The sequence below is a fragment of the Colletotrichum fructicola genome (genome assembly GCF_000319635.2).
Source record: "Colletotrichum fructicola Nara gc5 chromosome Unknown KSG_Nara_v1_contig04, whole genome shotgun sequence".
NCBI lineage: Eukaryota > Fungi > Ascomycota > Sordariomycetes > Glomerellales > Glomerellaceae > Colletotrichum > Colletotrichum fructicola.
Genome location: NW_027094054.1, coordinates 2,265,751 through 2,293,621, shown reverse-complemented (window position 1 = coordinate 2,293,621; position 27,871 = coordinate 2,265,751). Strand labels below are relative to the sequence as shown.

The 27,871-nt window shown below is 55.9% G+C and overlaps 6 protein-coding genes across 6 annotated transcripts; 3 read left to right on the top strand and 3 right to left on the bottom strand.

Annotated features, from left to right (window-relative positions):
- Positions 1–597: 597 nt before the first annotated feature.
- On the bottom strand, positions 598–1,659 carry SAP18 (Histone deacetylase complex subunit SAP18; the record flags this gene model as incomplete). Its single annotated transcript, XM_032034127.1, has 3 exons — positions 598–617; positions 884–1,515; positions 1,586–1,659. The coding sequence occupies 3 exons, from the start codon at positions 1,657–1,659 to the stop codon at positions 598–600; spliced, it is 726 nt and encodes a 241-aa protein (XP_031886540.1).
- Positions 1,660–2,337: 678 nt separating this feature from the next.
- On the top strand, positions 2,338–3,443 carry prp18 (Pre-mRNA-splicing factor 18; the record flags this gene model as incomplete). Its single annotated transcript, XM_032034126.1, has 2 exons — positions 2,338–3,057; positions 3,120–3,443. The coding sequence occupies 2 exons, from the start codon at positions 2,338–2,340 to the stop codon at positions 3,441–3,443; spliced, it is 1,044 nt and encodes a 347-aa protein (XP_031886539.1).
- Positions 3,444–5,114: 1,671 nt separating this feature from the next.
- csn-1 (COP9 signalosome complex subunit 1) lies at positions 5,115–8,912 on the bottom strand (the record flags this gene model as incomplete). The annotated part of the gene is made up of 10 exons (XM_066151861.1): positions 5,115–5,342; positions 5,417–6,178; positions 6,237–6,517; positions 6,738–6,782; positions 6,958–7,070; positions 7,205–7,442; positions 7,624–7,781; positions 7,994–8,054; positions 8,685–8,762; positions 8,819–8,912. The coding sequence occupies 10 exons, from the start codon at positions 8,910–8,912 to the stop codon at positions 5,115–5,117; spliced, it is 2,058 nt and encodes a 685-aa protein (XP_066008627.1).
- Positions 8,913–16,567: 7,655 nt separating this feature from the next.
- On the top strand, positions 16,568–19,703 carry ASG1-8 (Activator of stress genes 1; the record flags this gene model as incomplete). Its single annotated transcript, XM_032036047.1, has 5 exons — positions 16,568–16,880; positions 16,934–17,681; positions 17,731–18,360; positions 18,414–18,798; positions 18,852–19,703. The coding sequence occupies 5 exons, from the start codon at positions 16,568–16,570 to the stop codon at positions 19,701–19,703; spliced, it is 2,928 nt and encodes a 975-aa protein (XP_031885044.1).
- Positions 19,704–22,583: 2,880 nt separating this feature from the next.
- CGGC5_v007455 (putative Xaa-Pro aminopeptidase) lies at positions 22,584–24,696 on the top strand (the record flags this gene model as incomplete). Its single annotated transcript, XM_032036046.1, has 5 exons — positions 22,584–22,642; positions 22,915–22,988; positions 23,127–23,253; positions 23,316–24,422; positions 24,486–24,696. 5 exons carry the CDS (start codon positions 22,584–22,586, stop codon positions 24,694–24,696), a joined length of 1,578 nt encoding a protein of 525 aa, XP_031885030.1.
- A 578-nt stretch (positions 24,697–25,274) lies between these two features.
- On the bottom strand, positions 25,275–26,162 carry CGGC5_v007454 (uncharacterized protein; the record flags this gene model as incomplete). The annotated part of the gene is made up of 1 exon (XM_032036045.1): positions 25,275–26,162. One exon carries the CDS (start codon positions 26,160–26,162, stop codon positions 25,275–25,277), a length of 888 nt encoding a protein of 295 aa, XP_031885064.1.
- Positions 26,163–27,871: the final 1,709 nt, after the last annotated feature.

The window sequence follows — 27,871 nt, the reverse complement described above, 5'->3', positions numbered from 1 at the left end:
AAAACAATTCAAGTTTCCATTTGTTCGAAGCAACGCCTCAGGTCACATTTGCCGTGTTTGAAGCATGTCCTGATTGATATGTTCTGATGATGTATGGGTGCTAATGACCCCAATGAAAACAATTGGTATCCCTTTTGATAACCTTTACGCCGTGCCGATTGCGAAGCCACCGCAATCGTTCCCTTAGTCGTGATCCGAAGCCCCCTTTCTGCTTCCTTGCCTCCGGTATTTCTGGCGAACCCCGCTCGTCTTTCAAAAGCTCTCGAGTTGACGGCATGCCCCGACAGAGCCATAGATGTCCACTACTTCCATGATGCACTCTCAGCATCCAGGCCACCTTGCCCTGCATGTGCCCACTAGGGTTTTGACAAACTCATCGATGGCCCCTAATCAGTTGTCTCCCAAATCATCGTCTCCCAAATCCCGTAGGCTTCCATGCTGAAGCTATCTAGGAAACCCGCCTAGGCGTCAAACTTTGTCCCCAACGTCTTCTCGGAGCTCAATGGTGAGCCTGGATCGGTCATATGATGCAGTTTTCCATCCGCCGCTTATATTTTCCAAGTCTGGGCGAATAGGGCCCTCACATCCCGAAGATGGCTACCAGATGGCGCGGTCCCCTGTCATTATCAGGTCAACAACCACGGAGCGGCGTATAACTTCCGAAGCCTGCCTCGTTGACCGAAGTCTGTAGAACCCATTTCCGAACGAGTGAAACCGACACTGTCGTTTCCAGTCGAAGGCAAAGTCAATATCGACCCGGAAAGCCAGAAACTCCTCAGGTCGCAACTGAACGAGATGGGTCCAAATCACCATCTGTCGCCTCTTTCTCCCCGCCTCCCTCTTGCCCAAGACCGGTCAGGGGCATCATCAGGGAGCCTCTCACCTCTCCTCCACTCGCCCTCAGGGAAACCACCGTCTCCAAACCCAGAGCGACGCCGTTCCCTGTCCCGACCCGGGCCTCCTGCGAACCCAGCGTCTCGCCGGTTATTGTGCGGAGGATGCCCAGCCGCAGGACCCCTCGGGCCCGTTGGCCTATCATTCCGTGCCGTTATCGCCGGCGCAACGGAGCCGTCGGCGAGCGGCGGCAAGATGGCGCATGAGACGTAGTCGCCCACCACGAACTTGAATTCCCCAAGCGTCTTGTCCTTCATCGCCGCCTCCGCGGTCGCCAGCGCGGCAGCTCCCGCCATCTCGGTATCTCCATCGTCTCCCTCCGCGCCGTTGGCCGCGGCAAGCAGCGCTGCCGAAGCGCCATCGCCGCCGAGCACTACGCTGCCCAGGTCTTTCACCATGAACCGTGGTTGTGTCGGGGCGTGATGTGCGCCCGCGGTGGCTGCCGCGTTTCGGGCGTCGGGGTAGATCAATCGGAACGCGAGCCTTGTGCCCACGGACGGGCTCGGGAGGAGGGTAGGATCTTCCGCAGCTACTTGCTCTGCCAGCTCGGTGAGGGTGCTGCTGGGCCAGGCGTAGAGCGACAGCGACGGTGGCAGGCTCCTCGATGCGAACTCGTCCGGCCTGGGAAACAATTCATTAGCAAGCTATGTCTACAAGCCCGAAGTGACGGGGTGCCTGAGTCCCACTTTACCTGTGAAATGACCCATTCTTGTAAAAGAGCCGGAGCAAGAATGGGGTAGTTACCTCCCGGTCGTATGAAGCCATCACGTCCTTCCTTGGCTCTGGCTTGAGCAGGTCCAGTGGTTCGGAAGTCGGGTGGGTGCGGTCGGAGGGTGAGGTATCACGAAACCAACACCGCACACACGACGTCAAATGCAAGCAACTAAGCCTGCAAAACACAGGAAATCGGTGGAGTAAAGGAAAACGCCCGGAAAAAAAAGCTTGACAAGCTCCCCTTGCGACGAACAGGTACAAAGACACGTTTTCGGGGGGTGTCCAGCAGGAAAACGCGGGAACTAGTTTGCGTGTGTGCGTTCCCCCGGACTGGAGTCAAGGTCGTAGGCGAGTGAGGCTGTGCAAGTTAAGCGCGATCTTCCAGAGCTTCCATGCATGGATCGTCCACCACAACTTTTTGCACTGCCTCCCCCAAGGTGTGGGGGAAACACGTAAAAATAAAGCAAAGTAAGCTTTTGCGGAACGTTTTATCCGATTTTTTTCTTTTATCCCATGCCGAGCTGTTCAACGACATCTCATCGACTTTTCATCGACGCGGGCGACGACAAACGACCATCAAGGGACGGGACCGCCATCGCGACGCAGGCACGAGACAACACACCCTTCTGAGCTGGAACGGACCCACCCCTAGCCAGCACTGGCCACGGCGACCGACGAAGTCCCCCTGACGACGAACCCCCAACGATCGATAGACAGCGAACCGTAATCATGGATTTCGCAGCGCTCATGTCAAAGGAGCTGGACAAGTCATCAAAGGAGTCCAGCTCGTCGTCATCCTCAAAGTACCTCAAGCGCGCCGACGTCGAAGCGAAGCGGAAGGAGGAGTACCTGGCCGAACAAGCCCGCCTCGAGAAAGAGCGAGAGCAGAAGGCCGCCGCGAAACGCAAGCGGGAGGAGGAAGCGGCAGAGGAGCACAAGATCCGCGAGGAGAAGAGACAACGGCTGGCGGAGGAGTCACGGAAGCGGCGGGAGGAGCAAGAGGAGGAGGAAGAGCGCGCGCGACGGCGCCGGCTCGGGCTCCCGGAGCTCGTCAAGGCCAGCAGCGAGGATGTCTCCGAGATGGAGGATGGCATGGAGGATATACCCGACGAAGAACTCTACACGAAGCTGCGCGATCTGGGCGAGCCGGCGACGCTGTTTGGGGAGAGCCACGCGGCCAGGCTGCGGAGGTACAGGAGGCTCACGACGGTGGTGACCAAGGGCCCGATACCGACGACACTGCAGCTGGTTGAGGAGAAGGACATGAAGGTCGACGGCACGGTGCCCAAGGACAAGGAGGGCAGGCGATGGTTGTTCAGGCAGCTTGCTTCGTACTTCACGATGGTCTTGACGGAGTACGAGAAGGCGATGGAGCAAGAGCGGCGGGATACCACAGCCAGCAAGACGGCCTACAGCGCGATGGTGCAAAGCCGCGAGAACCTGAAGCCGGTATGTCCGCGACCACCCTCTTTTGCCAGCCAACCACTCAATTACTGACACCAACCTCGCAGCTCTTCCGCAAGTTTGAAAAGTACGACCTGGACGACGACCTCCTCGCCCCCATCATCGAGATCGTCCAAGCCGCGCAAGAGCGCCGCTACGTCGACGCGAACGATGGCTACCTCCGCCTCTCCATCGGCAAGGCCGCCTGGCCCATCGGAGTCACCATGGTGGGCATCCACGAGCGCAGTGCCCGTGAAAAGCTGCACGACGGCGAGCGCGGGCACGTCATGGGCGACGAGGTCACCCGCAAGTACCTGCAGAGCATCAAGCGACTGCTCACCTTTGCGCAGGTCCGCTGGCCGCCCACCGACGTGCGGCAATTGATGGGATGAGCGAATCGAGCCCAAACACCCGATGCACGACGGCGGAGAAAAAAAGAGGACTACGTACGACGACTCAGGTTTGCCAAGGTCACCAAGGTTTTTTTGGGGCAGAACTTTTGTGAACTTGTTACAATGCCGAGACCGCCAAAGGAGGAGTCTTTCGAGTGGAGGTAATGCGCCATCAGACAGGGCTACGCACATTCGGCATTTCCCCCTTCACTCGCTCCCCTTACTTCTGCTTCTGCGGGCTCACTCGCGCCATCATCACCATGAAAACTTGTACTCCGATACTGTTTGTAATATCTTGCTCATTGGTTTAGCGGGTGCATTTTAGTCCCGGACGGACAGGCGGGCATCCCACTAGAAAAGGGAAAAGAAGGCGAAAGCGAGGTCGATATGGATATGGAGTTTTGATGGAGACCAAAGCCTTTTTCACCCCCCTCCCTACTCTTTTGCCGCGATGGATCGTGGGCAAGGACTGTTGGACTTCCTGATGCAGTCTAGGAACGCGAACCGCGCCCCTCCTACCCTCCAAGGGTCAGTTGGAGACATGCCTCCGAGTTTCCTATACCCTGCATCCTTGACAGCCTTTTTGGCCCCTAAATAAGGAAAAAAAAAAAAGAAAAAAAAAGACAAAAGATACAGCGGCAGCAGAGGCGTCGGGTCCCCCCAAAATGCGCCCCATTTTGAAGACTCACCGGCTTTTATTTGCGGTAGATGCGACGGGGAAACAGGGGATGGGGACTCTTCTGCCTCGGTGTGATTTCATCGCCCCGGTCATGCTAATGGAGCCTTGCGCCTACTTGAGTATGGAGCCAAGCAGCGATCATCAGGTGTCTCTTCCTCCCGGGCTCTCTCCCCTTCCAACCCACCACCACCCCTACACCTACCGAAAGGTCCCTGGTGGTTCAGGCCCGTTCTCCGTTAAGCGAGAGACGCGAGAAAGAGAGACTTGACAGCACTGTGCAACTGCTTTTGCAGGCATGCGCATGTCGAGATGTGGCACACAACACCATCTTCGACCGCTAGACCGTTACGAGGAGAAGCGCCGGCTATCGTCCTCTGATCCCGTCGACAGGGTAAGCTTAACTTGGAATTAGGCACGAACAATGCTGGATTCACGTATTGGACACGGTTCGGGCGAAGCAGAAGCACGCAGTGTCGCATAGAATATGGGCAGCAGTTCATTCCCGATTATTCCCATTGGTGCCACTGTACCCTTTCCCTTGACACATCCCTATGCCTGCTGCGTAAGCCTCAATCTATCGGCCCCGGGGATCCCGCGATCAACACCACCAAATGTTCCTTTCGCCGCTCCACCGTCCAGCTGCGTGAAGTCTTCAACCAGTGACCCCGATTCTAGTGGCTAATTGGGTTGTGTCTGGCGCAAAAAGTGCCATGACGTCTGAATGATACCACAGTGTTGCTAAAGTGTTGGCGAGCGTACGTATGCCTCTCTCAGGGGAACCAATGATCCGGCGCCAACCCGCCCGTTCTGCATTGGCATTCAACCAGCCAATTTTTAGGGTTTCTGACTAGGGTGCCCGAGTGGATCGTCAAAAGTGCCCCTCGTTTCTCTGGCTCGGCAGCATTCATCGCCTGCCGATTCGCGTCCGATGCGCGGAGAACTGCTCCAACACTCGGCCGGTACCCTTTTCAGGGCGACGTACATTGTGCAGCTCAGCTCAGCTCGCCGGCGGCCGCCATTGGCCGGTTCGACTGCTCGAACCAAAGTGCATCAACACCCTCATGAGCAGTGCCCTTACGGGGGTTTTTCACCTCCATCTCTGCTGCGATGATACTCATGCGGCGGATCCGCTCGAGGGCGTCCCGCTCGTAGCCATCAATCGTGTCAAGGACCAGCTTTTGCAGGTTGGCTCGGGGGTTCGGAGACACGGCGACCAATGTCTGGCAATTGGCCTGTGCGTTAGCACTGTGCGATTCCGCTTTGGGGTGTTCGAATTCGGGGGCCGCGGACTTACCTTGTCAATTGTGTTAATTCGAGCTTGCAAGGAGCCATTCTTGATCATGGTAACGAGCTCATCGACGAGCGATTGGCCCTCAACTGCAAAGGACTCTTCCAAACTGCTGAGGGTGACGCAAGAAAACGGAATGAAGTACTGCACAATACACTTGCTCCGAATCTGAGAGTACAAGGCATTGACGTGCTTCTGGAGATAGATGTCCAGCAGGTAGTCGGCACGGTACGCCTCGAGGATCGCCAGGCATGCCGAGTACCGACCGTTGACGAAGAGAGAGATGGCTTTGCGAATGTGAGGCTCCAGTTCCAAAAAGGTTCTGAAGTTCTGGTTGTCAAGAACGCGGGTCTGCAAGTCTTTCCGGTCCATGGTCGCCAGAGCCAGGAGGCCACCGTACACTGCCACGTCGTTGGGGCTCGCGATATTGCTGTAGTCCACTCCCTCTTTGCCGGCATCCGTCTGCAAGAAGCTCTTAGCTGCCTCCTCAAACTTGTCCAAACCCATGAGGGCAATCCCCTGGACTATCTTGACGTAGGGTTGGAGCCCCTTTTCGTCGTCGCCGTTCTGTACTCCGGTGATCTTGCTCAGGTTGGCAATGACCATGGGCCACTCGCGGCGCTGGAGGGAGACATGAACGAGGTGCTTGCCGACGTCGATGATGTGCTTCGATGTGCTCACATCGGGTCGCATTCGACTGTAAGCCTCGCCAGCACTGTTGAGGTCGCCAGTGGCCTCGAAGTGACGGCCCAGATCCTCGTTGCCCATCTGTAGCATTCTGTCAGTTCCCGGGTTCGTAAGGGCCAGATTATCGTTGTGAACAGACCCGAATGCTCTCCTTGATAAGATTCATCTTGTAACCTTTCAGTTCATTTTCAAGGTTGTGGGTCTTGGCCTTGTTGGCCCTGTCGGTGTTGTCTACCCATTCTTGATCGAAGACGGCCTCTGGCTCAGAAGGAGCGGCGATGTGAATGTGCTCAAAAGCCTCACGGTATCGTTGAACGTCTTGACCCTGTTTGGCTTCGGCGACTGCAGCTTTCAGGGCGTCGACACAGAGCGGCACGCAAGTCCGGCCGATCAGGAACAGTCGTTCAAAGCGGGTACGGCCTGTGACAGGTGAGAGAAGAGTGAGTAGTGTGGTCCCCTATGAGTGGTGGTCCCTGAGGGGGACGGCGGAATTTCTTGGCAGGCGGGGAGACGAGGGCGGAGGCGCGGACGGAGGCTGAGCCAAGGAGGACCCGCGAGGGTATGGACGGGCAACAAGGCGCAGTTTACGAGAAACAAGGTTGAGACGAGGTGCTAGGGTGTGAGAGCAGAGCGTACATACCTGTGTAGTTCTGGATGTACAGATCTAGATCGAGTTTGGGGATGTCTAGAGAGTGACAGCGGGTTAGCAGGCCACGCGTCTTGGCACTGATTTCCTATTTGAGACAAGACAGGGAAAGGGAGGACCGGGACCCGGCTCGGTGAGGGGAATGGGCACGGTGAAGATGAGTGAGAGGCTTAGCTCGGACGTTGAGCAAGGCTTAGACAACGGGCGTACGCACCTTTGACAATGACGCCGTCCTGATTTTCCATCTGGGTGAAGAAGGTCAACAGGGAGGTATTGGCGTTGGCGCTGGTGGCAGCCATGATGAGATTGCGATATCGTATCAGCGCTCTGTAAATGACCGTTAGCAGGGGGCTGGCAAGGTGTGTATCGGTGACACTAATGAAGGGACGGCACCTCAAGGTATGGTGCGGACGTTAGGCCAGTACAGCGCGCTGTGCCAGGGGGTGGGGGGCGTGTCGTACCGAGCAAGAGGACTGCGGAGGACAGCAACGAGACCGAGGCGAGGGGGGACGAAAGGCACGCCGGCAACGAGGGCAAGGACGGCGAAGAGAAGGCCGGGGATGGGGATGAGAGGTGCGGTGGCCGATGGCACCGATAGCGGTTTAGAGTTGCCCGGGCTAGCAGAGAGAAAGGGGCTGGTGGAAGCGGTGGATGGTCGTGGAATGAGTGGAAGATTGAGGTCGGGTGGGATGAGGGGCTCTATCTCAGGTTGGCCGTTTGAACAGGGACGGGACAGTGACAGTTGGGGAAGGGTAAGGCAGGTACGGTACGGTACGAAGAGGCAGGCCAGGCAGGCCAGGCAGGCGAAGGCGAGGCTAACGCCGACAAGGTACAAGGTGGAAAGGTGGAAGCTCAGAGAAAGGTGGAAGGCCTCACTTACGCAGTACGTCGGTCGACTGCTCAGGCCAGGCAGGAATATGCCGCTCGAATTGCTTCTGCCGCTTCTGTGACCGTCTCGTGTATGAACTCGTGGGATGCAACCGGAGAGCTGCAGGCGAATGACAACGATGGAAAATGGACCCTGGCGTCTGTGTCGCACTGCGCGCAAGAGATGAATGAGACGGGGCAAGGACGACTGGATGGAGGTGATGTGATGGCACGATGGGAGAGATGGAGGGATGGTGAGGATGGCAACTGCAGGCAGAGCCAGGCAGGCGCAGCAGGCTGGTGGCGCCTCCAGCGAATCAGAGACTGTTTGGCAGTGGCTGGGGGCCGTTTTTGCGGGGTAATTGAATAAGGAGGGGAGGTACCTGAATAAGGCAGTGAACAGCCAGAGGTACTTCCTCCACGCAGCGGATACAAGTCCTTGAGCTGAGGTGCATGAGTATCGAGGAGCTGTCTATCCGTGTCGCGACGCTCTTCGGACGTGGTGTCGAAGGTAAAAAGTGGTGCTGCACTTGTGACTGCAACTGCAACGTTGTAGGTAGAAGTAAAAAAAAGTATGCAGAATGGTAATCGCAGATATGACACTGGCGATCTCGTTGCGTGTCGCGGAGCCAGTGATTGGTGACCAGATGCGGCAGTCGGTCGATCACTGAGAATAAGGATAAGGTACAAAGTCTTGGCGATACGGTAAGGTAGATTGAGTGAAGGGAACCATGGAACCTGCCACGCCTGCCTGCCTCATCTTACCTCACCTCACTTTCTATGAACGTATTTTGCATCCCATCCGTACATACCTATGTACGGATGGGATGCAAAAGCTGGGTACCGACTCCTACGAAGTCCACTTGATCCTCACAGATGCCACTGTTTTCTGCATTCCCTTTGAGTTGTCTTACGCCTGGTCAGGCTGTCAAGTTGTGCATAGGTAGACCGGCAACTTTACAACCCGAAAAGCGGACTTGTGCATTCATAGCATGACACTTCTCATGCGATTAGCGCGGCGAAGACGCCTAGTACAAAGCCACTGTTTGTAAACGTCTTTACAACGAAGCCTACGACGATTTATGTCGTGGTGAGACCAGCTGTAAACACAAACGGCAGCAAAGTTTACATCAACCAGAAACTCCAATGCTACTGGGCTCACCCTGTTCAGCCGGTGGTAAGATGGACCGCGGAAGCAGAAGCCGCACCTTGTTCTTCGTTCGTACCCTTGGCCTGTTCGTGCACTGATTCGTTTGATGACCGAGCGGGAGGAGGGTTGATGGATGGAGGCAAGGCCGTCATGGACCGACAGTGCAGCATTGGGGTTGGATCAGAATGGATCAGTTGGACATGAATCCTCAACAGTGACAAGGGCCAGGGCCAGCATTGAAGATGGCACTGGTCTGGCGATTGCGACTGGAGCCCGAAGCCAAACCGCAAATATTAGCAACTGAAGCAAGAAAAACAAGCCAATATTTTATCTTGTTGAAGGTGATGTGCGCTGCAAGGCAGGTTTAGGTACGTACCTGTTCAGACAGTTACGCTGCACTTTAGGTGATGGAATGATCACAGACAGCAGGTGACAGGACGGTAGTTGACCGAGTATGTGTTGTTTCCAAGCAACTCAAAGCTAAAAAGACGGGCTGAATTGTCGAGCGCAGGTGGTATGTGCTTCATTGGGTGCGGTACTGCATGCCAATTCGATCGATGCCATACGAGCGTCCTTGGCTTGCACGTCTTACGCGGTCGACCTCTGCGGCAGCATATCGCTGTTTGATGCTCTCCGCCTGTTGCCAGTTTATGTCTGGCGAAAGTGATCTAATGCGCAGGCCTTGTGACGATGCGCGCCAGAGTTGACTGGTGCCGATTGATGGGACTGGGGAAAGCAAAGGATCCCTGTTGGCTAGTCTCAGATTCAGCTCGGGTTTTCAGTCTATTATTGTGTTGACGGTGCTCCTGATTTGCTGCAGGAGAAAGTGTAGCCATCGGCGAAGGGTTGCTCGCCCGAGAGATTGATTTTCAACAACTGCGACAGTGGCATGGAAGCTAGAGCCTAGAGCAACTGGGCTGGGCTGGTTTGGTCTGGTCTTCTATCCAGACAAGTCCCTAGAGAGCCAGACAAGGTCCAGGTCAGGCCTCACAATGGAAGGTCAACCGGGCCTGGTCCAGTCCAGCAGAGCAGGGCCGAAGCAAGGGCAGGGTGCTGGAGCGAATTTGGGCGCGAATGACGGGTTCCATTTCCAACGCTGGGCCCGGCGGCGGGGGATCACTCATCAGTCGGGCAAAAGGTAGGAGGATATTGTCAGAGACAGAGTATCCGTATTCCATAAAAAGACGCAACCTTGAATACCCAAGTCATGACTTACTTCCTAGAGGATGGACGTTGGAATGAATGTCCGCGTCTTGCGAGGGTCTCCTGCTCAGAAGTCTGGCCGTTATCGTGGTGTAGTGTGCATGTCGTGTGGTCCTGTGGGTGCTGTCGCTGAATGGAAGCCGTCGGGTCGCTGTCGCGTCAGGGGATCGAGGGGGTCGCAGGTGGGCGATGTGGTCGTGGTGACTGTGGTGCCCCAACCTGGCAAGCAGCCGTGAGCACTGTGGTTCAGCGTTGCGGTCGGCTCGGGTGGCTCTTGCTCTGAAGAGAAGGACCACTCGGGCAGACTCAGAGTTGAGTGAGTGGTTCGGGTACAATCTGTAAGGTACCTTGCCGGGGTTTTGAAGCAGTGCCAGGATGGCAGGGTACCAGGGTGCCAGGATGCATATGAAAGATGAGAGAGGGAGGGGAAAAAAAAAGGAAAGGGTACGTACCAAGATTTAGCGATGTGGACGGTCGGTCCGCCCCCATGCTGTTCGCTCACACTGTACTTGGGTGTACCTCTGGAGGACAGTGTCAACAATGGTGGCCCTGCTAGTGGCTGACACATGCATTAAGTCTTTTGGCTCTTCTTTCTCTTTGATTGAATTTTTGCGGAAATAACGAGGGCGGGCGCGGATGGGCGAGGGCGAGGGCGAGGGCACCAAGGTAACGTGGCCGGTTCCTTGATTTCCTGTTTTCTGACACCCGAGCACACTCCTGGGGGTGCGAGACGGTCGGCAGCGACGAGGCATTTTTGGGCAGTTTTGGGAGCAAAAAACAACGGGAAAAAACGCCCAATTCACAGCATCTCCAGAACGTTTGATATATCAACTGAGGCTCTTTACAATCGATGGATGTTGTCAAGACAAGCGCAAGCGCGAAGGGGCGGGGTGGAAGTCTTGGCAAAGAGGAAAATCGAGCGTGCCAAGACTTAAGACCAGGAAGCTCTTGCGTTTTCTGGCCCCCCGCCCTTGGGCTGACGCGGTGGTGGGAGTGGGAGTGGGAGCGGTGGACACACCTTGGACCTCGACAGTCTCCAATCCATGGGACGTCACGGCATTGGCGTTGCCGTTGGCTGCTGCCCTGTGGTCCGTGGCCTGGCACTTGCCGTTGTCGTCACCTTCCACCGGTCGCCTCAGTCAGTTCGTACCTCAGCTCCTACCTTTGGTATTAAACTCACGCAAGCAAGCAAGGAAGGTACTTACGGAGCAAAGAAAGATTCCTGCCTCTTGCCGTTTGTACCGTTTGAGGGGGAAAGCACGGCATGCGGGTGACCTGTGGCAGGAACGATACCCAGCGCTTGCCCATTCTAAGACAGAGACAGACAACCAGCGGCAGGTGCAGGTCACTCACCCCCAATGGAAGGAAGGACCCCAAAGGCTGGAAGCTGGAGCTTTTTTGGAGCAGGAGCTCAACCCCCCGTCCCAAGCCAAGCCGCCAGAGCCAGAGCCAGAGCCAGCCCAGCGGCAAGCACCACCCCCAAGCGCTTTCCAGGGCTCAGGTCTCGCACCTACCGTACCCGTACCCTCTGTACCTTAACGCAATCAATCACCCGACGGGACGCCAATCTGATCCAATGGCTCCCCCCTTCCCGCGAAAAGAGAAAATTGACAGCCAAAACTCGCAATAGAGTCGACCCCAATGACGGATGCCAAGACTTCAGAACCTCACCTTCCCTCAGCCCTGGGCCCTGCTCTTCTGTAGGGCGGACCATTTGACAACGTCCCGTCAACCATGCGACGGTAATCCACCAAACGAAGCCTTTTCGAATATTCCATGCGTCTTCCATTCCCACAATGCTTGCATCCAAAGCCCAGAATCTCGCGATGGCCATGCCAGATGCCCATCTTTCTGCGAGCTGGCTATCCGGAAGGGGGGCCACCAAGAAGTACAGGGGTCCTGCGGGCCACTCGCCTGCGCGCACACAACTCACACCTGAACGCTCACTCTCATACACACACACACTCGACAAGAAGACTCGACGGCCTTGCTTCATGCCATGACAAAGGGGGCGGCCCGCCTGCGTCGTCGTCGTCGTCGTCGTCGTCTTCGTCGCCGCCGCCTTTTCTTGTCCTGCAACTTGGCTCTTGGCCAGTGGCACCCTCCCGTTGGTCTAGCTTGTCTCCCGGTCCCTGTGCAAGGTCACGAAGGTGTATGCCATCCTCCATACTTTTTTGGATCGGCGTGGATGGTCTCGCCTGCCGTGTCTGTCGTGCCTCTCCACCATGGCGACACAATTAACAAACGCACTGGACCCTCGATCCCAACCTCGGACCAATTCCTGCCTCCATCACCAAGGAATGTGGGTGGAGGCCGAGGGAGGGTAAGAGTCACAGCTTGAAGAGAGAAAAAAAGGCAATCGCAAGACGAGGCAGCGGCTGATGTCGCTGACAAGGCCACTGCTGGGAATGGCCGATGACAGAGAGCCACTCTCATGCGATGCTTGGGATGGACCGATGAAGCAAGGACGAAAGACCTTCTGGCTGCTGGCGCTGGCGCAGGCGCGGGCGCGGAGCCCAGACTCTCTGCACCATCACAGACCGTTTGAGCCAGCAGGCCCCGTCCTTACAATTTGGAAACTGGGCCTGCCATGCGCCGTGGTATCGTCTGGCCAAGTCAAAAACCCTTAGCTCCGCCAGCTCAACTCGGAGACCGAATGAGTTGATGGCCAACCTTGTACTCGGGACCGAGTGCACCCAGGGACTAGGGATGGTCATTATCTGCCTCATACTAAATGACGACGGCGACGGATCAGACCAGTCCCCCATTTCTGATTACCATTACCATTTCACTTTCACTAGGTTTTTGTGGTCTCGTTTTTTTTTTTTTTTTTTTTTTTTTTTTTGATTTTCTGCTGACCTCTGCGCTCGACTGGTCGCAACAGGAACTGCTTTGCATTAAGGAGGTACCCTTGTCGGGGACCTGACCGGGGGTGTCCTGGGGAATCAATTCCGATCCAATTGGATCACTTTTTATCCAGCGTCTCGTGCATAGCAGGCAGGTGGGATAAGTCAGCGTTGACTGAGGACTCGACTTTTTTATTCTCTTTACCTTTCCACTGAGAGTCTCTTCCTGCTGACTTGAGCTGGAGGACAAGACAAAGCGCCTAGGCTTGCTCTCTTTCTGCTTCCGTGATCTATTCATGGACACATACAAACACCCTAGACCTGTTGAATGGCATCCTCTTAACCCTAGCGGTGGTGGACCGTCAGACCAGGCCTTGGTTTGTCTTGCAGACGCTGGTGGCTTGATGGAGCTTGCCGGACGAGACCGGGCGGATGACAGTCCCGTGGCGGTCTGTCATTGCTACTGCTACCCAGAAGCTTTACCGTGTGTGTGCAGATTGAGGTTCCTTACACCACGTTGCCATGCGGTAAGGTACCGAATGGCGTGGAATTCAGGGCTGCGGTTGGCTTCAAGCAAGATTCGCAAAAGACACAAACATCAGAAAAGGGTAAAAAGGCATACGTACCCCCGGCTCCACCGTGCATCCAAACGCATGCACGAACATCGTTGGCGCTGCAGGCTCTCAATCCACAAGACGCAGAGCTGCAGGCGTTGCGGCATGACTGATGATGCTGTGAGGAGAGTTGACTGACATGGCGCAAGCAAGCAAGGTCGACGGTCGCTGCTCTGCGAAGCACACAGCAGCAGAAGGGGGGCGGCTTATTGCACCACAGGCTCTCAGGAGCAACTCAGCGTTCCGTGGCCGACGGGTCCTGGTTGCAACGGATCTCTTTCTCTCAAAGAGTCTCCATCGAACAAAAACGGGCTGCATCCATTCCCGAAAAACCTCCGCTTTTATTATTCCTTTTCGAGTCAAATCAGCCGGGGGCCCCAAAGATGCCCGTCCGGTTGCTGCGTGCTCGACTCAGGTCGCTCACTCTCGCCGCTATTATTCATCCCATACAGAGCGATTACTCGCTGAAGTATGCCCGCCCTGCGACGGCCCAGAGCCAGTCTGAGAGTGTTCCGAAGCGTGTGTGGTCTCCCGCGCGGTACGTCCCACGGCCAATTAATCACTCGATAGCCATGAGACGAAGCAGAGACGAGATGCTCCTTGCAATCGCAATCAGCCAAATTGTGTTTACACGGAATTACACGTACCACTTGCGCCTCCGCAAATGGTAGTGTACGCCGTACTCGCCCAGGTACTGACTGACAGCCACCAACGGCAGTTCCCAGGTCCAGTCCCAGTCTCAGTCCCCATTCTTTAGTCACAGGCCCAGCAGATTGGCCATCATCATTAACTCGTCAAGACAAGGGAAGGGAGCATTTGCAACTCTGCGGGCCCGAAGCCAAACCCCAACCCGAAATTCTACATCCACGCTTAGCTTCTCGCCCCCTTCGCACCGTTGGCTTTTTCAAAAGAACCCTTCTGTTCGTTCAGATTACCCGCACCACAAAGCACTGCTATTTTTGCCTACAACATGTTAACTCAACGGAGCCTAGCTCAAGTTCTCAAGATAGAAGCTCCAACTACTCCAATCTCGTCATTGTCCTGACGCCCTCCACTTGCAATGGCGCTTTTAACACGGAAACAAGCATGGCCCCTCGAGTCCGGACTCTATGCCACCGACCACCGTCGGGGTTGAGAGTCTCGCTCTACCTTACCTTCTGGTCCTGTACATTTCTGAGCGTCCTCGCAGTTCTAGCTTATCCCAGCACCGCACTTTTCGCCCGTGCTGCCTGTTGCACTCTGCAGAGAACACTGTCGGGTCGGGATGCTCCCCTTTGTTCAGAGTTTGAGAGTCCTAGCACCAACATATGTCAGGTCCAGGGGCGGGCACCCTTTCGATTTGGAGCGTCTCTTTTCGTCCGTTTTGTCTTGTCTTGGCTTTCGGTGGAATCGACACACGATCCCCGTTCCTCCCACTCCTCCCAGCGGAAAGGTACTCTGCGACGAGATACGGCGCAAACTCGCCATAGGCACATTTTATGTACAGACTTCTAATCCCCGTACTTCCCGTCCTCACGTTCTGTGCATATACAGGTACAATAAATGACCACAACAACAGTAGTCATTGGGCGCATCGCTCACAGACCATGCGTACCGCGGAGATGGTCTCTTTCGCGCATCTAGCTGCCGCCATCTGTCACCAATGGCTACCGCGCATCTCTCACCGCGGTCGCCTCGACCGAGCTTTCACCACCCTACCTCCATCTTCCCTGGAATACGCCCCCCCCTCCCGGTCCCCCTTCGGCGGGCCCTTTCTTCTCTTGTTGCTTGCTGGGGGGAAGCGGTACATGCCATTGTGTTGTGCTCTTCCCAGCCCAAGAACCCAGTTCGAAAAGTCTTGTCCCTTGTGTCTCCTCGCGCGCTTCCGCCAGTGTCCCAAGCATCCCAAGCACGAGCGCCACGACAGGTCGTCTGGACGCTCTGCTCGCCTTACCTTAATTCATCTTGGCTTGTTGCTGGCCTTGTACATACATGCCACTCAGCAGTCACAGTGTAGTCTGCCTTACGCCTCCCCTGTTCCTCTCATGCTCGCCCCTCCCCTCTCCCCTCCCCTCCTTCGACTTGGACACACACACTCTATCATGTCTCCAAGTCGAACTCCCCCAACTTCCATCCCCTCTTCTGCCCCCCTCCACTACCACTCACACTCACACATCATACATACTCACGGCGTTGACCCTCGTACCGATCCCTATTGCCCTTTCGTCCTAGCTTCCCCGTCCCCCTTCGCGACGGTTTCGTATTGTCTCCGTTCCCTCTTGTCCCTATCCGCTAAGTGACCCAACCAGTACACAGGAAGAACACACACACATACACACCCCCAAGATCCTAGGATACTGCTACAGCTTGCCTCGAGCCGGGGTGCTAGACTCCGGTCTCCAAGTCCTAGGAGGGCAAGGCAGGTACACTACAGAATGCTAGTGTACTGGGACTAAGGGGGGGAGTCACACTACACCACCCTTCCCGCTGCCGCCAGATCGTGTCCTGTGTGTTGCAGTCAGTCCCAGTAGCGCGGTGACTGCACCGTGCGGGACCATATTCTCCATACCCTCGACTCGTGTACTCTCTTGTCTCAACCAACCCCGGCCGAGACGCTACCTACCGCTACGTAATCCATCCTCGCGCTCAGCTTCCGCGCGACTTACACACACCTCACGCCCATCTCTCAGTCTGCTGGTCGCTGCGCTGCACCGCACCACCGCACCGCACCGCACCCGCACCCTGCTCGGCCTTAAACAAGGGCCTTCCACCCCCCAGCTACCCAGACGAGCCAGCAAAGAGGCAAAAGATCCCCCGGCTCCTCCTCTCGTCTCCCGTTTTGTTTAAACTTATCTTCCTTCTATCCCCCGCGAAGTCTTGGCACACGTTTCGTTCTTCTTCAAATGTTCAAGACTGGTCAGTCCGGAAGCCGTTCCTAGCAATTGGGTTGGCTTGTCGGACAACTACCCTTGCATACATACACAAATATGCAAAGAGCTCGTCCACCATAACTGCACTTACACCGAGAACCGTGAGCTCGAACGAGCTGTCACCACCACTACCACCACCAACACAAACAGCTACTACACAACCACACATCACCTCCAATCTGGCATTTCTTGGCACACGCACCTCTTGTTGGTTTTGCTCCCACCACCACCAGCAATGAGTCCTCCACCACGCCCTGTCAAGACCGACAACAACTCTCCCCCGGATTCGCAAGCTTCTGGCGTCTCTCCCAACATGTCGGACAACGAATCTGCGGCGCCTTCCGCTGGGTGGCCCGTCAAGGAACCTCCCTCGCCCAGCGGCAGCCATTCTGGTTCTGACATGGACGAAAAGGCGGGCGGCCCTGACGCTCCCAACGCTCCCGTACAGAAACGTCGACGTGTAACCAGGGCATGCGACGAGTGCAGACGCAAAAAGATCAAGTGCGATGGCAAGCAGCCTTGCACTCATTGCTCAGTTTACAGCTACGGTTTGTAGATTCTGAGAACTCTGTTATGCCTAATTTACTGACAACTTCGCCAGAATGCACATATGACAAGCCTTCAAACCGCAGGCGCAATCCTGCTCCTCAGTACATTGAGGCATTGGAAAGCCGCCTGCAACGTGCAGAAGCTCTTTTGCGCAAGTTCATGCCGGACGTCGACTTGGCCGATCCCACGCTCGACCCTGCTGTTCAGCAAGAGTTCCGCAACAGGGAGCACGCACGAGCAGCGGTATCCAAGTTGAGGCAAGACCCCTTTGCTATTCCTGAGGAGAAAGACGCTCAGCTTCTGTCCATGATCGAGTCCATAGGCCAGCTGGACTTGGACGAGAAGGGCGGTTGGGACTTTCACGGCGTGTCATCTGGGGCTGTCTTTTTGCGCCGCATGAAGGAGAACTTCCGGGGCATGATGGGACCGGTGACCAAAGTACCTTTTCTCCCTCGGCCAGAACGACCTGCTGGCTTGATCAACCTGGATTCCCCAGCATCAGCCGCCTCCTCCCCTTTCGACGCGTCGTTGGCAACTGCTCCTGAACTTCCCCCAAAGGAAGTGGCAAGGAAGCTCTGCTACTACTCGCTCAACTGCGCTACCTGCCTGATCCGGGTGGTTCACATTCCCACCTTTTACGAATTATTTGACCGCGTTTACGAAAAGTCTCACGAAGATTACACCAAGGAAGAGCACCGTTTTGTGGGCTTGCTATTTGCTGTTATGGCCCTGGGCTGCATGTATGCCAACTTGGACGAGACCGCTCCTCCCGTGGCCTACAAGGAGTCCGCGGAAGAAGGGTACGTAATAACAACTTCCAATCTTTGAACCTCACCTAACCTGTCACAGAATGAAATATTATGACACCGCCAGGAGGATTCTTCAAGATATCACGGAATGTCGAGACCTGACATCCCTTCAAGCACTGCTCTTTATGATTCTGTTCCTGCAAGCAACCTCGAACCTAAGCGGATGTTACGCGTTCGTGGGAATCGCACTCCGATCAGCCCTGCGCATGGGTCTGCACAGGTTCTTGAAGCACGAGCAGATTTCCATCATCGAACAGGAAGTAAGGAAGCGGGTATTCTGGGTGATCCGCCAGATGGATATCTACGTTTCGGCCATGCTTGGATTCCCGCTACTGCTCAACGCAGACGATATTGATCAGCCGTACCCAACCGAGATCGACGACGAATACATCACGAACGAGGGTATCCTGACTCCGCCGCCGGGGGTCTTTTCGTTCTTCGAGGCCTTCAACGCCCACACTCGTCTGATGGAGATTCTGGCCAAGATCCTTAAGTTCGTGTATCCATTGAAGGGCCTTGGGCAGAGCGTCATGAAGGGAGACAAGCCGGGCGCGACGTACCTTATCAGCTACGCGAACATCAAGCGGATCGAGACCGAGTTGCAGGAGTGGTACGAGGTTCTGCCTGCGCAATGGCGGCCCAGCCCTGACGGTCCTGTCGAGGTCATCCGGTAGGTCAAATTGGGACCCTTGACAACAGACTAATTTGCTAACAATGCCACAGCGTCCGTCACTTGTTGAGATTCGCCTACGCGCATGTGCAGCTCGTTCTTTACAGGCCGTTCCTTCACTACGTGTCTCCTCGGATCAGCATGGACAAGAACATTGACGAGCTTTCGTATGCTTGCGCCGCGGCATGCATCAGCGTCTCGCGCAACATTGTCCATATTGGCATCGAAATCCGCAAGCAAAACGTGCTTGCCGGGCCTTACTGGTTTATGCTCTTCACCGAGTTCTTCGCCATTCTCTCGCTCGTCTTCTACGCCATCGAGAATCCCGAAAAGCCAGGCTCCGCGGAGGTCCTTGAGGACGCCATTGCAGGAAGAGACATTGTTGCGAAACTGAAGAACAAGAGCCAAGCCGCCGACAGGGTCACCGACGCCCTCAATGTAAGTGCTTACCCCAATCTGTTCTTGGCGCGACATGGGCTAACATAGGACAGGTCTTGTTTGAACAATTGCCCGAGAGGCTCCGTCAGGCCAAGGCGCAGCCGATCCCTACGAAGAAGCGATCGGCACCCGGGCCAAAGACCAGCTCGATACCCATCCATGGCCACCCGGGCATGCACGGGGGTATGAACCATCGCCGATCCGAAGACATGAGCCGATCGCCCAGTGTGTCCATCGCCAGCGGGCGGCTGTCGCACGTCCGCGGCTCCTTCGACGGGGTGCCCATCTCGGAGGCTGCGTACCAGGACCCGAACCTCGCGATGCAGGATCTACTCTCCATGGACATGGCTTCGCGGGCGACTCCAGACTCGGTGAGCACGTCGGCCAGCTCGACCCGTCCGCAGGGATTCCCGCCACCACACGCGCACAGCAACAACATGAACCACATCAGCAAGCTCGACTCGCTCATGTTCCCGTCGGAGGACCCGTTCGCCTACCCCAACCAGCCGATGATGGAGCTGGGCTACCAGAAGGGACCCGGGCCGAACAACGTCAGCGGCCCGCAGGATGCGTCCTCTTTCATGATGCCCGGCGCATTCGACGACATCGACACGCAGCTCCTCGGCCAGTCTCCGGCCTACTTCCTGCACCAGGGACAGGGGCAGCAGCAAGCGCCGCAACAACACCACCACCAACACCACCAGTCAGGGTTCGACATGTCCAACATGTACCAGCACTCGGGATACCCGGGCATGTCGGACGCCGCGAGGATAGAGCAGGCCAGGCGAGCGCACATGCAGCAGCAACGACCTGGAGACATTGACAGGATGCTCGCTGAGTCTGCTGGCTATCAAAGCAACTGGGCAGCGGGATTGCTTGCCAGGAACGGATATCAGGGCCTGTGAGGGGGGCGGCAGCACCATTTCGCTTCAAGTGATACCCAGCATTATTTTTGGAGCCCTGCAAGCTCAGGGTGCGATTATTTTTCAGGGATTCTTTTTTGACAGGAGGAGAGGAGAGGATTGTGGAAAGAGCCAGCCGGCTGGGGGAGTGGTATAGGGGCCATATCGGTTCCCGCAGGCGTTCAGGTTGTGACTTGATATAAAGGGTTTTACAATCAAGTCTGCATAGGCAAGAGGCGGAAACGGTCACCAGGACGAAGGCGAGGCAAGACAAAGGGCGAGGCGACTCGAAAGGCAAGGACCGCCACCATGAACAACATCACCAACGAGCCGTTCAATGAAGGTTCATGGATCTATTCAGGGGAGACATGTGTGCATACTCCCCGAAGCACTTTACGAATCTGTGCCCTGTATGGTAGTTGATGCAGCAGCTAGTATACAATTGGATATAGACAACTGTACCAACATCATGACCATCTATCTGTATGTATCTATGTGAGCTAACTAGGCAGGGAGCAGAGGCCTATCAAGCTTTGGGGCATGGGGTGACGGAGTGACAACCTCCAGGTGGGGTTGAAGGAGGGTTGATTCAGGCGGGAACAAAAGTGCTCTCCAGGGACCACTTGCGACACAAACGGTCCCCTCCCCAGGCATACTACACTACGAAAGTGATGGAATGGAGTGCAGCTCGGCGTGCATTGCAGCGCATGGCATCGCATCGCATCGCAGCTACAGGCCAAGACTTTTGACCTACAGGCCGCCGAGGTACGTTACGTTCAGCCTGTCCAGTGGAGGAGAGGGAGGGGGTTGGTATCGGTAAGGCATGGCGCGATTGACGGGTTTTACCAGGCAGGGGTGGGTGAGTGGGTGTGTGTGTTCACTGTTCTCTCGCGATCTTGGCTTTTTTGGCAAGAAAAGCGGTTCCCCAACGCCTCGACATTTGGGGGCGGGATACTAATCTACGTACAAGCAAGTACCTTCCTTCGCTCCTCGTATCGGTTTTGGAGGAGGAGTCATGCGGGATTCAGGGAAACGAACGACGGGGCTGATGCGAGAGGAGTAAAAGGCGGGAACCGTTGGCCGCCTGTTTCCAGAGCGTTGTATCCGTTGAAGAGAGAAAAAGTATGTGTGACAGGAGTACCCGTACCGCGGCCCTCTATTCGTACAAGCCTGAAGCAAAAACATATTGAATGTTCTGCCCACCTTCCTAGCTCAGGGTCCCGTCGGTCGCTACCTACGATGATGGCTCACCGTATTGAGGTCTTCTTCGTTCCCCTCTTCGCGGGACCTTGGGAGACATGTTCGCGAGCACACAGTGTGACCCCGATGGAGATGGTGAGGTGAGTAGCAGGGGGGGGAGTCGTTCGAACGGTACCTTCCGCCGCTGCAAATCCAGGGGACAAGGGGGTCGAGTTACCAGGTATGTAGAGAGGGGCACTGTATGTATTCGTACCGGAGTAGGGATACATACAACACTGGTGAAGCTGGACATTGGCAGTGATTGGATCGCGGCGCTTTTTTCCCACAGGAACCGTCCCCGGTCCACACCAAAGACGACAGTGGTGGACTCTAGCTGGGCGTAGCGCTGTGGGTATGATATCTCCGCTAAATCCTTATCAGAATCCAGCTCGCAGCGGCAGGCCGTTTCGGCACCGAAGTCGGCCCCCTTCCTTCTCTTGCATGTTCTTTTCGATGGGGCGCTTAATGGCGGGCGACGGCGCGCACTGGGCTGAATGAAGGGGAGGTCCACTGGTGAGTCGTGACACTACGGGCCACCGCGGACGATGGGAATCTCGCGCGCCGGGCCCTCTTTCTGAAAGACGGGCCGTCCTATCACGGGACGGTTGTTTGTCATGCTGCATCTCCTCACACTACGCGTAGAAGAACCCTGAGGTCGTCGAGCCGGGCCACTTTTTTTCTGGCTCGTAGCGACGCTTCAAGGCGTTTTAGTCAGACTCCGTAATCCCGCAACACCGAACAGACGCCCCCGTGCCGTCGTCACGTCTCGGAGGCACCGAAGAGCGGAACTTGCGCCAACGCAGAACAACGGGGACGACCCGGGAGCCCACAAACCACACATCGCATACCACCGCCGCCGCCGGTTCGACCTGTTCCCAGTTCCCTACCTGCCGAAGACAACAACGACGACGACGACACATGCACGCACGCTCCAGTGTCATCGTCATTCCGGCCCCTCCTTCCTCCTCCAACCCTTACTGCGCAGTGCCCCTCCACCAAACAAACGACACCGATCGACCAATCCCCAGGTTTCGCCTTGCAACCGAGACCTGATCTAGCCTCTGGGTACCTAGGTAGCCTGCCCGCGGCTGTTGTCCGAACCCACGCTGCGGTAGGTACTTGGCCCTACAGTGCACCGCTGCGGTACCGCTCGGGAAAGTCTTGGCACGCGACGCCACGTAAACGCCACCCCCATCCAGCACAAACCACCCTTCACGAGCCGCATCGCCTATTGGGCTGAACCACAGAGCCGCAGCGGCACGCACCCAGAGGTCCCGTCACATCTGCTGCATCCCACTCTACCTACCTACCTTACACTACGGATACCCAGCCCAACTAAACCTGCCTTGCCTTGCCTTACCTTACCCCAAGACCCAAAACCTTGTACCTTACTTTAATCCTAGCCGCATCTGCGTTTCCTCTGCCTTGGCCCATCGCGGGACGTTCTAGAGCCTCTTGGGCGGGAACTCAGTCGTCGTCAGACCGCCTTGCCGAACCAACCACCACCCACCGCCCATCACCACCTACCCTTGCCATCGGACGACGGGGAAACACACGCCCACCACCCATCACCACCACATACTAGGGACCCCGCCTTTTGCTCACGACCCAAGAGACGGCACAGGATCGCAGAAAGAAGCAACCATGACGATGGAGAGCGCCGTTGATCACGATGTCGTCGTGGTGGATGAGTTTGATGCTCTGTAGGTGGAGAAAGCATTGCGCGTTCACTTCCATCTCCTTCTGTCCAATCCGGGAACTCGAGCCTTGGCGATGGAGGCGAGAGACACCACGCAGCTCCTCTTCGGCCATCCCAAGATGCCAGAACGAGCTTCCTGCTGTTCCCGTGTTTGCTTGCGTGCACACACACACCCCTCCACCTATCTCTCATTCACTCACGCGCTCTGATTCTCTTGCCTGTTCACACCGACTGATGAGTAATGTTTGCTGATTTGTGTTCTGTGCTTCGGTGAAGGGCTATCGAGGTGAAGACTTCACCGACGATCGAGTCTGTCAACTCTGTCGCGCCGATCCCGGCCAAGTATCCCGGTATGCAAGTTTCCGTTTTGATGTTGGCTGTGAGAAAGTGTCTTTGCCGTGATGTTATATGAGCCTATTGGGAGGCCCGCGGAATTGCCTGTGTTTCATCGTCAATATAACCAAAGACATAAGACTAACACCGTAAAGCCAAACTCCACGCCCGCAAGGTCGCCGCCGAGCTCAACGTCAGCGATGGCCTCGTCTTCCTCCCCGGCGAACCAAGCCGCGAATATGAAGACTCGGACATGGGCCCGGCCTTCAGGCAACGACGATAGTAAAGCCCCCCTCCCCCCCACCAAACCTTCCGGACCTCAAGCCGACTAACACCGCGAATAGCTTCTACTACCTGAGCGGCGCCAACTTCGCCGACTGCGCCGTCACCTACGAGCTCGCCTCGGACCGCCTCATCCTCTGGGTCCCCTACGTCGAGCCGCGCCAGGTCCTCTGGTTCGGCCGCACCCCGGGCATCGCCGAGTGCCTCGAGCAGTTCGACGTCGACGACGTCCGCTACACCACCCAGCTCAACAAGTTCCTCTACCGCCACCTCGCCCCCGGGTCGACCCTCTACGTCATCCACCCGGACCAGGTGCCCCTCTCGGGCGAGTTCCTCCGCGAGATGGCCGACGTCCGCGTCGACCTCACCTCCCTCCAGCCCGCCGTCGACCAGGCCCGCGTTGTCAAGACCGAGTACGAGGTCGCCATGATCCGCAAGGCCAACGCCGTCTCCGCCGCCGCCCACCGCCGCGTCGCAGAGCGCCTGCTCCACCTCGAGAACGAGGCCGAGATCGAGGCCATCTTCCAGGCCCGCTGCACCACCGCCGGCACCCGCGACCAGGCTTACGCCATCATCGCCGGCAGCGGCCCCAACGCGGGCACCCTCCACTACGACGCAAACGACCAGCCCCTCGAGGGCCGCGACGTCGTCGTCTTCGACGCCGGCTGTGAGTGGCGCTGCTACGCCAGCGACATCACCCGCACCCTCCCCATCCCGGGCCGCTTCTCCCCCGAGGCGAAAGCCGTTCACGACATCGTCGAGCGCATGCAGGACGAGTGCATCGCCATGATCCGCCCCGGCACGCTCTTCTTCGACCTGCACATCCACGCCAGCCAGGTCGCCCAGGAGGGCCTGCTCGCTCTCGGCGTGCTCCGGGGCGACCCCGCCGAGGTCTGGGACGCCGGCACCGTCGCCGCCTTCTTCCCCCACGGCCTGGGCCACCACGTCGGCCTCGAGGTGCACGACGTCTCGGGCAGGGAGCGGCTTCTCCTACTGAACAACGCCATGGGCGGCCGCGCCGGCGGGCGCGTGGGCAAGCGGGAGGTCATCACGCCGGAGATGATGGGCGCCATGGCGCGGGCCACGGCCGCCGCCGCGTCGGTGCCCCCGCCGTACAAGGGCCGGCAGTACCTGAAGAAGAACATGATTGTCACCGTCGAGCCGGGCGTGTAAGTCTCGCCATCCCCAACGACACCCGATACTGTGAAACAATGCTGACGCGAGGAATGCAGGTACTTTTGCAGGGAATACATCGAGGGCTACTTCCTCAGCAACCCCCGCCACGCGCGCTTCATCAACAAGGCCGTGCTGGAGAAGTACTACCGCGTCGGCGGCGTGCGCATCGAGGACGACATCCTAGTCACGGACGACGGCTACGAGAACCTCTCGACCGGGGCGCCAAAGGGCGAGGAGCTGTTGAGAGTCATCAATGGCAAGGCCTAAGCTTTTCTGTTTTTTTAAATCTCTTATAAAGACGGATGATGATTAGGGGAAAGCGTTGTGTGTGCCTTTTGGGCGAGCGTTGCTGAGATGAGTTGCGCCGCTTGGTGGGTTGCGATTGAGCGGTTTTGATGGCGAGATTTAGTTTCCAACGATTACATAATTGACAAGACATGATGGCGACGCTGATCGTTCAATCCAAAATTTGCTTGCTCAACGATTGGAAGTGCCACCGAAGTCCGCAAGTCTACAAAAGAGCCTTGCTACCTATGTGGGTGAGAACGATGTAGATCATGGAAACGACGACGCGGAAGACAAACATAACAGGAAGTACAATGAACGATACAAGTCCTAGCAAGAACGACGACAGCAATAGAGAAACAATAGGGGTAGCGAAAAAAAAATAACAATGATAGAGGATGACGACGACAACGACGACGACGACGACTTGAAACATAGTCGCTTTACGAGGATATACGTGTGTATGGACACTGCCCGGAAGCCAACTGACAATGCCTGCTAGCACAACTCATAACAATCATTCTATGCTAAGTCTGCCCCCTTAACGTACATGTAAACGCTCACAACACGCGAGCTTCCTGCTGCATCTGCCACAGAGAAAGCGGGTCAATGACATCGGCGGGCAAGGTATCCCCAAAGAGGAACGCCGCATGCCCATGAGATTTGAGCTCCTGAGCTGAGTTCAACTGCCCTTCTAAGCCCGCAAAGTATGTACTATTAAGTTTCCAACCTATGTCCGACAAACCCTCCTGCACGAGACCGTCGAAAGAGGCATCTTGTTTCCAGGCTACAATTGTCCAGAGCTGAATCAGCTTGGTATCATCTACCAATGACTTAGTGCCTTGCCAGGTAATGCGACTGTGTCCGCTGCGTAGGTGGTATGCGAAACAAGAAGCTTTATTTTCGGTGCCAAACCATATCGCCATAGTTTTGAGGTTAATCATGCGTTCAGCAACCCTTGCGGCCTTCTTCAGCATATCCAATATCGCCTTGTTATCGTCGCGCGCGAGTAGCCGCGATGTCAGTGTAAGAGACTCCAGATGTGGCCATCGGAAGCCCTCTTTTCCGCAGCACTCATCAAAAAAGTCTCCAGCTTCGACCATGAATGCGACGGATAATTTTGTGAGTTTTTGGCTTGCCTCAGCAAGCTCTTTTCCGAGGGAAGCGTTGGGGACACGAAGAAGGCGGTCAACACCGGCAATCCTCTGGGCGTAGGACTCGTTGTTGTCCTCATACACAGATACGTCTGTGATTGTTTCTGGCAGCTTCGACAATAACAAACCGTATTCTAAATGATAAAAGTCAGTGATGAATGGGATAATGAATGAACGTGAGTCCTTGCTGTCGGCCTTGCCATCGTCCTTGCTGTCGTCCTTGATGTCGTCCTTGCTGTCGTCCTTGCTGTCGTCCTTGATGTCGTCCTTGCTGTCGTCCTTGCTGTCGTCCATGCTTTGGCCTGAGTCTCATATGAATACTGCGTACCTACCTTGATCGCAAAGACGCTGGTGCTCATCAGTCCACGCTCGCCATGGCTCGAAAACCAGAGACTTAAGGTTAGGCAACCTTCTTAAGATGGGTCTTAATCCCCATTTATGTTTGCTTTTGCCTTTGCCTTTTTCTGGCAGGCATATAAGGCTGTGACGAAACTGTCTGCGCAGTACGAACTTGGTGACTGCTGGAAGCGTAGGCAAACCGTCTGCAGACAAGCGGAATGCCATCTGTTTGTGAATGCGCTTCGTGTAATCTGGAAAAGCCGATACGTCAAGGTCTTGATGTGTTTCTTCATGTTCTAGTGAAGACCCTATTTCGTCAGATGACCCAAAATACGACCTGTCGAAGTTGAAGTGCCTCTTGTAAGAGTATGACTGTGCGCTAAGTTCGATTGCAATCCCTTTTTCGTTTAGAGCAGGCTCTTTCCAATCTGTCAAGGCGTCAAAAAGCTTTCTGATGGCTTGTTGCAATAGTGTCGCGTGCGGCCCATTATTGAACGGATTCCCGTGCTGATTGCGGCCCAGTTTCGTCGCATCATCTGGTTCCGCCTCGCCAGGCTGGCATTCACATTTGCATTTATGGAATGATATGTTCAGCCAGATATGCTGCACGTATTTTCTCAAGTCGCCGGTAACCTTTGCTTGCAAAAAGTAAAGATCAGACATGTCCACGGAAGACACGTCTAGTCTCAGAAATCTGAGGTTGGCGCGTTTAAAGTCTTCATCCTGGCCATCCCGAATTTGTTGCCAGAACGTTTCATGGAAGATCTTCTTGCCTACAGACCATTTGTCCCAGTCAGGATTCCGGGGGATTGCGGCGGTACTGGAGCCAGCCATGGTGGGAAGAGTATGGCGATGTTATGGGTATGCAGCGAATCGGACGATGATAAGCTGGTAAGTTGAAGTATCCAACTGCTGAGAAGAAGAATGTGGTAGTGCAGCCAAAATTGAGACGGGCGTAGATGAATGTGGGAGAAGTGTTGTTGTTGTTGGAGTGGAGTCGAGGAGGTTTCCGGGAGAAGAGGGAGCCCAGAAGTCGTCAGAACTGCGATCCAGTCCAGTTGCCGTTGCTGGTCTTGCCCCGTGGCGCTTTCCCATTATATTCTCCAACTTCGAAGGTAATAACCACCATGGGGTGTGTGGGAGCAAAAGGAAGGCCTGTATCACCTTCTGAGGAAAGGCCTTTGCCGGTATTGTGAGCAGCACGCCGTGCCTCTGTTCTTGTTGCATAACGGCAGCTGCCCCCTGGTTGTCGGTAGTAAACGCTCATCGTGGGTGTGTCGAAAGGAAGGATGGGCTACGACACAACCTTCTATCCATTGTGTTTGTGCCGGCATTGGCAACTCACGCAGCTTCGCCTGCGGAGCTGCCTGCTGTGTATTTTCGGTCAGAAGCCGAGACTGGCAACCCTTTAGTTGTGCATGACAGGATTCAACCTTCCAATCGCCTGACGAATGGCACGTATCCCTGACGCAATGGAAGAAGTGATGCTACTCGGTGGTTGCCTCGAGTTGAATCTGCAATGACTTTAAGTACGTAGGACAGGGAAAGAACCAGTCCAAGCAACTTCCGATGCACTGGCATCGATCCACAATGCGAAATATCGCCTGTCGAGTCGTTTTGGAGTATTTCGTCAACGTCTTCCTGAGATTTGGAAATATTGTCTA